Source organism: Peromyscus maniculatus, chromosome 2, assembly GCF_049852395.1.
Source record: "Peromyscus maniculatus bairdii isolate BWxNUB_F1_BW_parent chromosome 2, HU_Pman_BW_mat_3.1, whole genome shotgun sequence".
Lineage (NCBI taxonomy): Eukaryota > Metazoa > Chordata > Mammalia > Rodentia > Cricetidae > Peromyscus > Peromyscus maniculatus.
In genome coordinates, this window is record NC_134853.1 from 32,734,091 (window position 1) to 32,748,566 (window position 14,476).

Below are 14,476 nucleotides of genomic sequence, written 5' to 3' on the forward strand. Positions count from 1 at the left end.
TAACAGCCTGCGATCGATCCTTTTTGTCCCTTTCCATCGGGAATAACATCAAAGTCAAGTCTACTATGGCAAAATACACTCCTCCTTAACATTCTGCTTATGAAAGACTGCAAAAAAGTCTCTAGAGAAGTTTCCATCTTCCATCCATGGCTGCTCGTGGCCCCCTTGCCCCCACTGTCATTTGGTGGCACCAAGAGGTCAGAAGTAGGGCCACACCACCCTTTCCTGCAGAAACCAAAGCCGCAGCAGGTCCCTCTGTCCATTCTACTGTAGCTCTCTCTGCAGATATCTCCACCATGGTCCACTCCTGCCTCTATTCGTGTGTGTGTGTGTGTGTGTGTGTGTGTGTGTGTGTGTGTGTGTGTGTGTCGTGTATGTGTGTGTGAAGCATGTGTGTGTAACCTCTTCCGCTGGCATGAGCCAAAACAATGTCTTTTTGATTTTCCAATGTTTTGAACCAAACTAAATTATAGCACGTGAGTGTTTTGAAGGGAAAAAAGAATCAAGAAGAAAGAAAAAGAAAAGAGGTAGGAACTTAATTCACAACGTACACACTCGCTGGGAAGATAGCTGATTACATGGGTGTCTGGGCCCGTTTCATTCTCACTACCAAGGCTGGTTTAAAGATTTGCTTTAATTGCGACCTCCATCAAGAAGCCGTACAAATACGGAACACACTGAAAATATATTTTAGTTTACCAAGACACCGGGCTTGCTGACTGAATAAGTATTTCTTGGGTAAAAACACCCTAACTCTGTAAGAGCATAACTGAAACAATGAAGTCCTCAGAAGGACACTGCTAAACAAATAGTAACTACTATTGTTAATGGTAATTACAGGAGCTTGCAAAAAGCACTCCTCATGTGTGTTTTTTTACTTTGTGTGGTTTTTTAAAAATAAGAGTGGTATGTTTATTTTCTACTTCACAATAAAATGCTATCTTCATTCAATTGAAAAATAACATTTTCATTTCTGCTAAATTTAACACCGGGGGGTGGGGGTGGGGGTGGGGGAGAGAGCAAGGAACAAAATGTGTTCCTAGAAACCACAGCAGCAGCAGCCACACAGCTTCATTTAATTCAGGCTTCGGTAGTCAAGTCACAATCCTTGGCCAAGTTCCCCTCTTTCTGTACATTCAAAGAATCTTTATGTAGCTAAATGGACCACTAAATCCTTCAAGAATCAGTGAAAGGAAGCACTTCCTCCAAATTCTCTCTCACTTCACAGAGCCCATGCATGCACAACAGAAACCACCCTGAAAGGAGGGTGCAAATCCCCCGAGAATCCTTGCACATGCAAAATGCATCCTCTCCAGCCACAGAGGTCCTGGCTTTATTTCCAATATTAACAGCCAATATTTGAAAGCTATAAAGGCACCCAGGGAGAGCAATACAGGTATAGAAAAATACATTACAAGAAAGAAAAAAAAGATGGTTCTACTAGAGGAGTGTGGCCCAGGGGGAGCCCATTTTTTCTCGTTGTTAGGATGCAAAGTGTCTTTATTCTAATATGCTAGACAGCTAGCTGTTCAACCTGTTTCACCACCCTTCGATGTAACTGCTTCAGCCGGGTTATTTTAGTTTCTCCAGCACAGGAAAGACATGTGGCATCATCGTATTTTGGTTATCAAGGTGGGAGATGTCTACAAACTCAAGCTCCTCACTCTTCACAGAACCTAGTGGGCTCCAGGGGGGCAAGGAGGCTGCACCAGGCCCCCTCCACGCCTCCTTCATTACCAAGGGTGTGAGGATAATGTGGACCACCAGCAGGTCACTTCCTCCTCGTCCACTCAAAGGACAGCATGTCTGCGGGCAGAGCTGCACCTCCTTCCCCACAGGCTGCAGGGAAAGAGCGAGGAGTTACCAGTTTACATTTTTCTTTTCACTTGTTTATTTCCTCTGTTGCAGCCCTCTGTAGGAAAATTATTTTCTGTATAAACAAATTCATCAAGTTAACTTATTCAAGAATGGAAATAACCGGTATCACATAGCATTTTGCAAAACAAAATTGCCACTGTTGTATTGCACTGCGTAGACACAAACTGCTCTGGCAATTCAGCCCCGGCACTGACACAACCAAACCCCCTATTACCTTCATCACTGCATACTCAATTTACATAATCATTCTGCTCTGCTATTCAGAATTTACATGGAGCCGTGTGCATTCTCGTTATCCTTGATTCAAGGATGCTATTTCCTTGTAGACGTAACTGAACAAGGAGACCACAATTGACATACTCAATTCATCTGACCAATAGCAACAATGTGGTTTGACAAAATAATGGTTTGGTTTGTTAATTTATTTAACATCTCAATGCAATTATCCTATGTTTGGACAGACAATCCTGAAAGACCATCAACAGGAAAGCTTCTGGGGACAGTCCTTGCCACACTTCACTGTAAATCAGCCAGTGGTCACACACATGTTGAGGTTATACAAGCCAACAGAGGTGCTACCAACTCTCACCATGCCCCTCCCCAACATCACCCCCAAACATGGCCTGCTAAGTCTCTGGCACACACCCCATCAGCTTTCTATCACTTGAATATCTCCACATACATCAATGTGTTCCCGTCAAAGATTCTCAAATGATTAATGCTAAAAACAACTTTTACTTGTACGGCTCACAAGGAGACAGCTAGTGAGGACCAACAGCGAGAAGGAAAGAACTATACTTTCTTCCTGAGCGAAAATACCCTCCTGCTCCTATAAAAAGAGTATGTGCAGGCCCCATTCAGGAGCTGCGCTAACGCTTACAGAGACCCTAACTCATGTCAGGATGACAGCTGCTGGCCCACCCTGGAGAAAGCCCCCTCTGAAGCTCTCTGGATGAACAGAGATCTGTAGCTGCCCCAAGGAAATGCTGCACACCCAGTGCTGGCCCCCTGGCAGCCCACAGGTGTCAGAAAGTTGCTGCATGGGTCACTACTACACACAGCATTTCCGAGTCTCCCACCCAAGTACTCCACAGCGGCTAAGGGTGTGCTCAAGTAAACTGTAAACACAGGGCCTGCTGATCAGATTCGGGCTGAAGGGGGTGGTGGCAAATTTATGTCAGAATCCCAGAATGATTCTATCCAGTTCCACAATTAGGTTAAAAAGGAAAGAAAGAAAGATTGAGACAGAGAGAGAGAGATCAAAATAATTACAATGAAAACTGAAACCAAATTATCCTGGTACTAGAAGTGTTGGCGATACACTTCTAAAGGCCAGAAAGCCTCTTTGGTACACACCTTAAGAAGAAAAGACATTCTTCTTCACATGAGGATTGACTGCTCTCCCTGGGAGACATAAGCATGTGCTTCCTCACACCCAAGCACAGTATTTATATCTGGGCAGTTACATACTTTACAAACTCATACTGTCAGACTAAAATTTTTAGCTGCATCTTACTTACTCACCATTATCATTCCAACACTTACCTACCAATAAGCATTTAATAAAATGTCTCTTTAATAAATGTAAAGGTTTTGTAGTAAGTTGTAGGCTTAGAAAAATATTCATCAGGAGAAAAGGTGTTTTCAATAAAGAGAGTAGATACTGAGGAATCAAAGCCCAACTGTAAATACAAAGTTATCAGTAAGTTTGAATTATTGCATCTACCATAAAAGACGTTCATGGAAAAAAATTAAATGATTATGATTTACATCATCAACACACAGCATAACCACAGATTTGTGTTATCTTGCTGTTCCTATCGGGACACTGGAAAGTCCTGGCCTTTCGTTCGCCTGGTACAACTACCATCTCCTCTGTGTGCTGGTGTGCCTGTACACGTACACACAATAGCCCACCAGCAGAAGCGCCACAGCTAGCCATCCCAGACAATGCAGGCAATGGCACAACTGAGTATGTGTGCACACAAATGTTTATATGCGCACACAGGACAGAGGGCGGAGCATGCTTTCTATCAGAGTGTGCAAACAGGCTCAGATTAACCTAGTCTGGCCACACTTCCATCTGGAAACTATATTTTCTAACATGAGCCATATTCTGAAAAATAGATTCAGATGTTTGGAACTGGTTCAGAACAGTTGTTAGAAATGTTCAGAACAAATGAAAAAAATTAGTCTTCAATGTCGTCTCTCAGATTTTCTTACTGAATAAATATGCCTTCTAGGGGGCCAGCGAGTTGGTGGGAGTACAGAGCAAAGAGGCTCCTTCCTGTTCCCTAAAGTCCCCGCTGTTTGTCCTTGAAGCCACATCTAATGATGAGCGCTACCGAGTTTCTCCCACGCCGCCCACAAGGACTTCAACCTGCCGTGGAAGGCTTACCCTGCCAAGTAGACACAATTAATTCTCTTTCAGATTCTGGAGATGGCGCTGAGATGCTCAGAGCCTTCCAGGGGCCTTGCTTCCCCTGCGAACTTTCCTATCAGTTACCCAAAGTAAAGTTCTGGCTTGTAAAATAAGAAGTTGGTTGCTAAATAAAATTTTTTATACAGTAAAGACTCTTCAATCAACAGTTCGTAGCTGTGGAGTCCTAAAGTTTGAAATGCACAAAAACCTTCACATTTACTTCATTCTTGAGCGACAGGTACTCAAGAATAATATGAAAAGCACAGCCATTCCACACCCCACACCGCCCACTGCAGCCGGGGGCTGCCTGGCCTGTGGCCTTGTCCCTACCCACAGCCTACCTTGACTTTTTGCTGGATTTGGGTTTTGGTGTGACAGTTTTTGCTTTCTTTTCCTTTGGCTCTTTGGGGATCTTCGGGGCTTTTGGGGTCTTGGGCTCTTTCTTCTCCTTCGGTTCCTTCAATTCCTTCGGATCTTTTTTGACTTTCGGCCTTTTCTTTTTCTTTTTTTCTTCTTGGGACCCATCCAGTGAGTTCCTGCTTAGTTCTTGGTTATCAACCCCACCAGGGAAGTCATCTTTACCAAAACTTTTACTGGGATCCCCTGCAACAATGTGGTTGTTTTTCTTTTTCTTCTTCTTCTGCTGTGGCTGCTGTTCTAACGACGGCAGGTAATCGTCGCTCTTCACGAGCTGAGCATTCTGTCCGCTGACCTGAGTCATATCCGGCACTGGCTTCTCTAGAAAGGGCTCCGATGGAGAATGCTGAGAAACACAAATGGGATTGAAATTAGCTTCTCATTATTCAAAGTAAAGAAAGGAACTGAAAGTCAGTGACTGGTGCTTCCAAAGTTCACCCTGTACTCAAGGAAGCAGACTTCTACAAAAATGGGATTTGCCATTTTCTTTCAGCCTGGAAATGTTTGTTTCTTTATGAGGAATGCTTTTAAGTAGGAAAATGTTAAATTTGTTATGGAGTTAGATATTCTGCACCTTTCAACGGCAAGAACACAGGATGAGAAGAAAAGCATGGATTCCGTCTGCAGAGTTCTCGCCCATGGGAGAGGCGGTACTCAAAGATAGAGAATACAATTGCTTTAAAAAAGAACAAGTATATAAAACATCGAAAAATTCTAATATTAAAAAGTGGGGGATAGAGTTAAGTACAGCATAAATTTTATACGGTCATTTCTGACAGCAAATTGTCTAGATTAAAATGTCATGCGAAACAATGATTTTGCATTGGCTAACTTTCTTAAAGTAATATGAAACGTGGACAATCTTTTCCCTAACTTCTTGACATCATTTATATAGATATTAACTGATGAAGAACTCAAACACTGCATGTGGGGTACAGTGTGGAGAAATCCTGAGTGCACTAGGGAGGTGCGCAGAGTGCCTTCTGCACGTCAGGAAAAGCTGACCAACAGGACGAGACTGAAAAGTAGGCTGAGATCAGAGTCAACGACGCCTGCACTGAGCGACCTCACAGCCCAGGACCTGAAAACCACAGGACAGAGCAGGCATCCGAGGACTCTTCCCATTTCAACAAAATACCTGAGAACATCTGCAACTTTCAGTCATCTTCTGCCTTTTCCTACATTCCTGTGAGATAAGTGATCTTACGATGTGCCCAGCATGGGCTTCATGACCTTAACATCACCAAATACCCCAAGTCAGACCTTTGGACTAAGGCAATGAACCTTCTGATTTCACAGTTGGGGACAACGATATACTAATATAAAGCAACCTGTCCGAGGAAACACAGATCATAAAGGAATCGATGCCCAAGCTGATACACCTTAGACCTATAAAAGTAGAGCAGAGCGGAGGCCAGGCTGCCCTACACAGACTCAACACTGCACAGCAAAAGCTAAGTATTACTGTGGGCAAAGGAGGAAATCCCACATTTAAGTACAGGTAATAGAAATCACATCTCAGTATCACATACTTATTGTATCCCAAGCCATATACTGAAGTTTGTATGTCCATTTACCTGAATCTACAAGAAAATCTTAGTAATTTATCTCCATCTTTCAGAGAGAAACTTAAGAGTTCCAGAAGGTCACGTGGCTCCCTGGGGTCATATAAGGGGAGATCTGAATGCAGCTTTCCTTCACCCAGTGTCTTCTGACTCGATCTAGCCTCTAAAAACCTTACACACAGGAATACTTCTAGGGAGGCGGTACAAGTTTCATTCCATCTCCAAGAGGCTCTGTGACTGTCCCCAAGACAACATTTTACAAACTGAAAACACAGCTGGAGAAGAGGACAGCTCACTGTTCCCACCAAAGCCAGCCCTGGTGACTCTGAAGACAATCACAATCAATTCTTGAGCCTCACCAGCAGGAGAGAAGTGCCCCAGAACCCGGAGTTGAAACATTAGAACTCTAATCCAGGCCCCACCACCACGCTCTCTGGAGAAGACACTTCACTCAACCAAAGTTCGGCTTCTTCACCTGCTAAGTGAAGGATTTAGATCCCAAAGTTTCTTCCAGAATCTGGGAAAGCTGAGCATGTAGCTTAGAGGTACAGCACCTGCCTAACACACATAATACCCTGGGTTTGATCCCCACCACTCCAAAAAAAAACGACAGCAGCAACAACGACTTGGTATTAAGACCAACATATATATTATTTTTGCTGTTGTTTTCTGAGACAGGGCTTCTCTGTGCAGCCTTGGCTGTCCTGGAACTCTCTTTGTAGACCAGGCTGGCCTCAAAATCAGAGCTCCACCTGCCTCTGCCTCCTGAGTGCTGGGATTAAAAGTGTGCGCCATCACCACCAGCAGACCAATCTTAAAATACATATTGCCCCTTCTTGGTCATAGCAAAGAGGGAATGAACTCAAAAAGTAAAGGCACGTCAGAGGACAGAGAGGTGAGCACAGTATGAGGAAGAGCACACCGGTGCACACTCACTCACACCTCCTACACGGAGGAACAAAATGTGCCTATATTTACCCCATCATTAGACAGAAGTGTGAATTCTAGGATGCAGTGTGGCTACGAGAAGCCATCTAAAGGAAAGAGATGCAATGTGGACCTAGGCTTCCTAAAGCTAGCACTTTTATGACTCCATGCTCTCCTCCTGAAGCCTTACACACAGGCATCTTTCCAAGAAGGAAAAACTTGAAACCAGAACAGAACTAAGTGAACACTGAAGTCACTGCTGGCCTCTACTTTCCCTCACAAACCCCCTCGTGTCCTAGTGACCTCAGCCTAGGCATTAGCTAAATAGTAGTTGATCTGACTTCAACTTTTACTATATGCACACAGCTGAAGCTCAGTTAATTATTATATTGTTTAATGTAATTGACGAGCAAAAAGACATTGCTTTTCTGCATGGGGCATAAAAATCAAACTCCCCTGGGAGAATCTAGTATTCAAAAAATAGAAGTTATTCCTTGAAAGCAAGGGAAGGTCAGAACAATGACTCCAATTTAGAGCAGTAAAGGACTCACTCTAGGACATGTAGACCCATCTTCAACCTGCATGGCATCCACTCCAGGAACAGAATACCAGCGTCTCCTGAGAGCTTCCCAGCACACAGTTATGCATTAGAAAAGGCATTTCATGCACCACATAAAAAAGCTGAAAATTCATCTACACGCTTTAGCATACAAATCATTTAGACGCTTCTTTTAGAAAGAAATGAGTCCATAAATTAGTGACTAAGTAAAAAATTTAATCTTCTGTAAGGAGGGGAAAAAGTGAAGACTGAACACAAAAAAGTATTAATCTTGTTTGATATGCAGCAGAATTGTTTTGGTATATCTGAAGGAGGGCAGAAAAGGTGCTCAGAGATATGAGTGTTTACCAGACCTACTTCTCCTTGACTCTTTTAGAGGGAAGCTGTTTTTGTAAACATTTAACAAAGAACAGATGGTCTGCCTTAATCATGTGGGGAAAAAAACCTGGAGCTCCCAGTAATGCCCCGACAAAGTCTCTCAGGCCCAGCGTCCCCTGCGCCCCCACCAGGCGCATGGTAAGGTCTTCTCTAATGCTATTTAATTTTACAGCGGACATTTTCCCATCAATCCCCACTGCCTGACAGTTAATCAATGCCATTAACATCTGATATTACCATATAGGCCATTCCTACAACCTCTCATTTATTAAAGCGAATGTGAAGGATTTTAGATATGAAGCATATTTCACATACCCCCTATAAGACTTTCTACATGACACAATTTTATCATAAGTCCATATGCCTTTTGACATACTATGACGTCTGTAAGAAGTGTGTTGTGTACTCCGGGGACCTAGAACAGCTGACTGATACTTAAATAAGTAAAAATGGCCCAAAGTGTATGTTTTGTATGTAAAAGAAAAAAAAATCAGCCATATTGTTTTTATCCTTAACTCTCCTGCTGAGAGCACAGAATTGGAAACCCAGGAATAGGCTTTCTTGGACCGAACTGGAGGGGCCAGATGCACTTAGCAAAGGCGAGCCAATGGGGTAGCAAGAACAATTCCTCTGCTCCTAGGCAAAGCTGACCCACGTGCTCTGAAGTGTCAGAGAAGATGAGGAAGTGTTTTGGGAGAAAGTTCTAGCTGTCTGAAGCGTGTTTTCTTCTAGGGGTCTTCAGGCTTAAAAAGCTATCTTATCTTCTTTTCCACATTTTGCCTTAACTATACTCCTTAAGTCTGAACCTCTAAGCAACATAGAGTAACAGGAGTGAACAAAATCCTATCACCAACATACAACACACACACTCTCTACACATACAGGACGCCTGTCAATAAACACTTATTTGCAGACAAACATGCATTTACTTGTTTGAATTTACACATATGCAAACAAGTACAGATTCTAAATAATGCCTGACAAAAAGGGAAAGACGCTATCGACTGGACCAGGAACACACTATTTCTACTGACTTTTGTACCCAGCAAATTAGCTGCAGGGGAGCACAAAGAAGGGCCACAGGAGCACTCCAAGAGAAGGCATCTGTGAAGAAAGAGGCCCACCAATGAGGACTCAGGTAACAAGAAACATGGGCTTGCAACACAGCCGACTGCAATTTAAATGGTTTACAAATTACAATTTTAGTCACACAAGATGGAAACCACTTTATGATATTTCTTTTAAAAATGATTTGGGCCGGGCATGGTGGTGCACGCCTTTAATCCCAGCACTCGGGAGGCAGAGGCAGGCAGATCTCTGTGAGTTCAAGGCCAGCCTGGTCTACAGAGTGAGATCCAGGACAGGCTCCAAAGCTACACAGAGAAACCCTGTCTTGAAAAACCAAAATAAAAATAATAATAATAATAATAATAATAATAATAATAATAATAAATAAATAAATAAATAAATAAATAAATAAAAAATAAAATGACTTTTGACACATTCCTATTACAGACATTCTGAACTTTTGCTTTTTGTTTTTCCAGTCAGTCCTGGGTCCAAGCTCCTCTGCATTCTTTAAAAAGTAAGCCTGGTGTAAAAGCTGAAGTGTTTTGCCTTTGGGCAAAGCAGAATAAAGATTCAGAGCATTTAGCAAAGGTTTTACTAAGTTCTACTGAGACTTTTAGGATGGAACTACTTAAAAACTTTAAAAAAAAATGTTGCTTGCTGCTGCTAACACTATCAGAAGTCTAATTTATTGATTCAATACATATTTGAGGAAGTAAGGGAACTACTGGGATGTTGGGGAGGGAGAGCACAGAACACACCAAGCTGAGAGTATGTTCCCATGGTGAGTGTGTGTGTGTGTGTGTGTGTGTGTGTTTAACTTTTGTTTTGGGGACAGAGTCTTGCAAATTGCCCAGGCTGGCCTTGTGATCCATCTGCCTCAACCTTCTGGGTACCTGGGATTACAGGTGTGTGCTGCCATGCCTGAATCTAAATGCACATAGGTTCACCATACACACAAGCCGTTGAAGAAGTTTCCAATCAGATGCCCAATCTTGAGCCTCCTGAGTTAGGAGCAGGGTCAGGCCTAGGGAGCTAGCAAAGAGCAACTTTAGAGTGTAGTGTCTCTCCCATTAACTTGTCCTGAAGGACACAGCAGAGCCAGATGCGGGCGGCACTGAAGCTTCTGGACACCCTCGGAGGGAGCCGGAGCAGCAGAGCTCTCCCGGAGCCCAGGGTCTTCATCCTCTGCTCTCTGGCCCTGACCCTTCACCCAGAGCCCTTTGGTTTTCTTCTCTTTACTTCATCTTCTCTGACCCTGACCAGAGCTGGATACTGTACTTCCCTGCAGCTGCGGGGGCCCGAGAGTCAGGAGCCCACAGCCCTCTCCTGGTGTTCAGCCAGCACTCCTGTGGTGAGGGAGAGGGCACTATACGGACGGACGGATGGACGGATGGACACATGCTAGCATGGGGGGCAGGGGAGTGAACAGCAAGTCCTGAAGCTGTCCCAGGGCACTGTACTGAGTCGTTGCTCTTTCAACCATTTGCTGTCAGTTAATCAGACATGCTTCCAGCTCTCCTAAGCCATTTCCATGCCGCCCCTCTTCAGCCTTGGAACGACCCAACGGCCCTGTGAGGCTGGTGCAGCCGCTGTTGTTACTGTTGCTTTGAACAGGGGAAACTGAAGCTTTACAATTAACTCACCGAAGTCATGGGGCTGGAAAGTGATAAGGCTTTAATTTTAACACAGATGGAGCCACTGCGTTTTGCCTAGCTTCCCCCGAGAAGCATGCTGGTCACTGCCAAGACGGTGGTCCTCAGCTAGAAGGGTGGCTGAGCAGCCCAGCTCTGCTGTGGCCCCCGTCCAAACCTAAGCCACAAAGACTGTGCCTCTAAAACTGTAGCCCTGGCCTACAGGACGGGGTGGCTTGTATTCAATACAAATTTGAAATTTTTGCTTCAAAGGGTCAGGGGAGAACTCTAGTTTGGTTCTGAACCACAGCTTAGGGTACTATTGAGTATTACTAACTTTTCACCCAAATGCAGAACTACTGTTCTCACTGCATTTTGAAGTAAACAAACTCTTCCCAACATTGCTCCCAGATCTCCCTGCCTGACAGGAGTGCCATTCAACTTAGTAATAAGATGGAACATCCCAAAGACTATTTCAGTTCTGTAAGGACCAGGAAAAGACATTTGTTCCCTGCCTCCTCACCCTGCCTTTGGAACTCTCCCAGAACCCTGAAGCAGAGGCCTACATGTGTTTCATCCAACCTACTGCAATGGAAGGACTCTAAGTCCATTCCTCCCTCTACCTTGTCAGTCAATTGCTGTTTCTTGGGGAAAACAGCAGATAAAATCCCAGGCTTACATTTAAGGACCACAGGGCTGAAAGAGCCTGCTCATCTACACACACACACACACACACACACACACACACACACACACACCCCTAGAGTACAAGGTAAATGGATGTTAAATTAAACAAGGTTTTGAGGTGTCTCCATCACTTCATAAATGCTTTTGGGAAAGCCTGGTTGTTGGCATCTTAACGAAAAAAATAACAATAACAGTTATTTTTAAAAGGCCTGTGTCACTAAGAGTGAGTAATTCCTTGTGTTGGCTTGGACCACAAGAGCAGGGAAGTCCCTCGTAACAGCAGGCATGCCCAGTGTTCTGTAAGAGTGACATCCTAGGAAAAAGTGGGGTCCACAACTGATCAAGGTACCGCCGGCCTCTCATAAGGAAACCAGAACAATGAACCTGTTAGAGAACTCTGAGCTGGTATTGCTTTTAGTTCCTTATTCCGAATCTCTAAACTGCTTACAGTAGGAACACCAGGCGCTGTGATTCGGAGATGCTGTCTAGAAGGAAAACCGGCAAAAATAATCGTTTGTGGTGTCTTAGTGCTAACCCTGCCTGTGAAGCCGGCCCTCCTTCTCTTGTCCACTCTGCCCTCCCTTGACAAAGCTCCCCGGTTAGCATCCCCGAGTGAGAATCCACACCTTCACCCTTCACTTCAGCACTAAAGTCCTCACTGTTCTCAAACCTGCGTCAAGTGCTGGAGTCTGAGCATGGACAAACACTCCCCCAAACTACCCCGGCTACCAGGCATCAAACGCAGTGAAATGCTATTGTGTGTGTCTTCAACAACGCTTCCAGGTCGGTCAAACGGTTTCACACACAGAAGATCACGGAGGAATACTATTCACAGATAATGAAGGCGAAGGTCAAACTCACACACTTTTAAAAACGAAATTAATCCAGCTCAATAAATCCTGCCGTACACGGGACAGTGTGCTTTGCCAACACTGGTGCATTCAACAGCAAGTTTGATCTTTAAAGTGGAAAAGTATAGAGTTTGGTTCCAGAAAAGCAATGTACACTGCTTACATGTGTTATCTAAAAAGTAAAATATTAAAAGCCACTTACTCTGCTATTCTTACGGCTGTAAAAACTCAAACTTCAAAGACTGACAACAGGTCGCTCTCTAACACTGAGCAATCCCAGAAGTTTTGCAGAACTGGGAATAGAACCATCTTTGTAAGGGGGGGAAATTAAGGGAATTTAGTGATAAAGTTAATTTATATACGTTAGGCAAGTTTTCCACGATTCAGAGACTGGGAATCTAGCCTAGTCAGTTCACACTAAATGCTTAATGATAGACTACTGTGGTCTATAAAAACTCACTGGCATCTGTGGGAGGCAAGTTCTAAGCCTGCCCCTTTATCTCTGAGTGTGGTAGGACTTGCGACTTCCAGCCAAAGGTAAAGGGTATCACAGGTCTGATCAAGGTGGGAATCGCTGGTTTAGGGTTCCCTCAAAGGGGCAATTATCCTAGGCAAGACTGGCTTGAATCAGGGAGGCCTGTAAAGAGGAGAGAGGACTCTGTTCCAGGCTGTGAAGAAGCCAGAGGCCATGGTGGAGAAGAACACAGACATGACGGGAGGCAGCCTTCAAGAGCCAAGGGTGTCCTCCAGGGACACCCAGAAAAGCTATACCAGGCAGCCCAAACCTGGAGATCAGGTTTCCAGTGAGACCTCAGCTTTACAGCCTGGGGAGGCCTGAGCAGGGGAGTGGTCTCAGCTGAACCATGCCTAGACTCCAATCTAACAAAATGTTGAGGAGGAACAGGATGTGGCTAGAAGCCATGAAGTTTGTGGTAATGTCACACAGTAAAACACACATTGAAATAAATACCTACCTTCATATCTTCTTATTTCTAAGGGTGTCTTTCCCCTAGGATCCTTCTTCCCCTGTGAGTGCTGACACACTGACAGCATGGTAGAGCTTCCCTGTATCTTTGTAAAGATGCCCTGCTGACACTGTCACTGGGTACCATTCTCTGACTTACAAATGGGAAGAACTAACGCATCCAAAGGAATTAAAATTTATCCCAAGTCTGTCTCTCTCTGTCTGTCTCTGCCTGTCTCTGTCTCTGTCTCTGTCTCTGTCACACACACACACACACACACACACACACACACACACACACACACAACTAGTAAAGGCTCCTGATACTTATTTTTAAAGAAAGTTCACCGCACATTAGAAACAGTCTGTTAAACACTTACACTATGTCCCCATGACTCCTTCCAGCTGAAATTACACACAAACCAGAAGATACCAAAGCAATTAAGTATTTTATAAACACTGCTGAGGGGTCAAAAGGGGGGAGGTTCATTCACTGACTAATAATGCAGTAATAAACAAACAGCAATGTTATGCAACTGAGAAAATTATTATAATTGAATCTACACAGCTGGGCAAGTAGAGAGGCTGGCTGTGTAGCTCACAAATGTTTTGTGTGGGTGGGTTCGTACTTTAGAATTGTTTGGATTGAGTCCTTCTCAGAGTTAAGATTCTGTTCTCTTCTCTGAATAAAATCCTATAACTGCAGGAGAGAGTCACCTACCAAAGTGTCCCACTAATTAGTTGCTATTTTTACAACAGAGAAATAAATGTGAGCATGAATGGGTAGGCAGCTAACTCTGCTGAGATGCCCTCACTGCAGACCTGGAGAGGTGTCATCTTTGTGTACAGCAATATGAATAATGAATGACGGTGGTATGCTAGCACATTGGAAAAAAGCTCAGAACAAACCGGCTATTCACATTTTCATATTTAGTTACATGGCATTTTTGAGTTTACATCATACTTTGAAGTTTCCTCATCATAAAATTTGTATTTTTGGCAACAAGAACCCACCAGCAGACAGGCAGAGTAAGCACCTCCAACTACCCATTTCAATTTAAGCGAATGTGTCCAGTAGGGACAGGTGAGGAATCTGTATCTGTCTCTCAAACTGTTGAAATCAGCA

The 14,476-nt window shown here is 43.9% G+C and overlaps 1 protein-coding gene across 5 annotated transcripts in view; it reads right to left on the minus strand.

Moving 5' to 3' along the window:
- Window positions 1-14,476, minus strand: part of Chd7 (chromodomain helicase DNA binding protein 7) — a 183,986-nt gene that overhangs the window by 80,421 nt on the left and 89,089 nt on the right. For all 5 annotated transcript variants that reach the window (XM_076563932.1, XM_076563930.1, XM_076563931.1 and 2 more), the window contains exon 3: window positions 4,642-5,063. In XM_076563932.1, coding sequence (XP_076420047.1) covers window positions 4,642-5,063 — 422 coding nt within the window. The remainder of the gene's footprint in view (window positions 1-4,641; window positions 5,064-14,476) is intronic.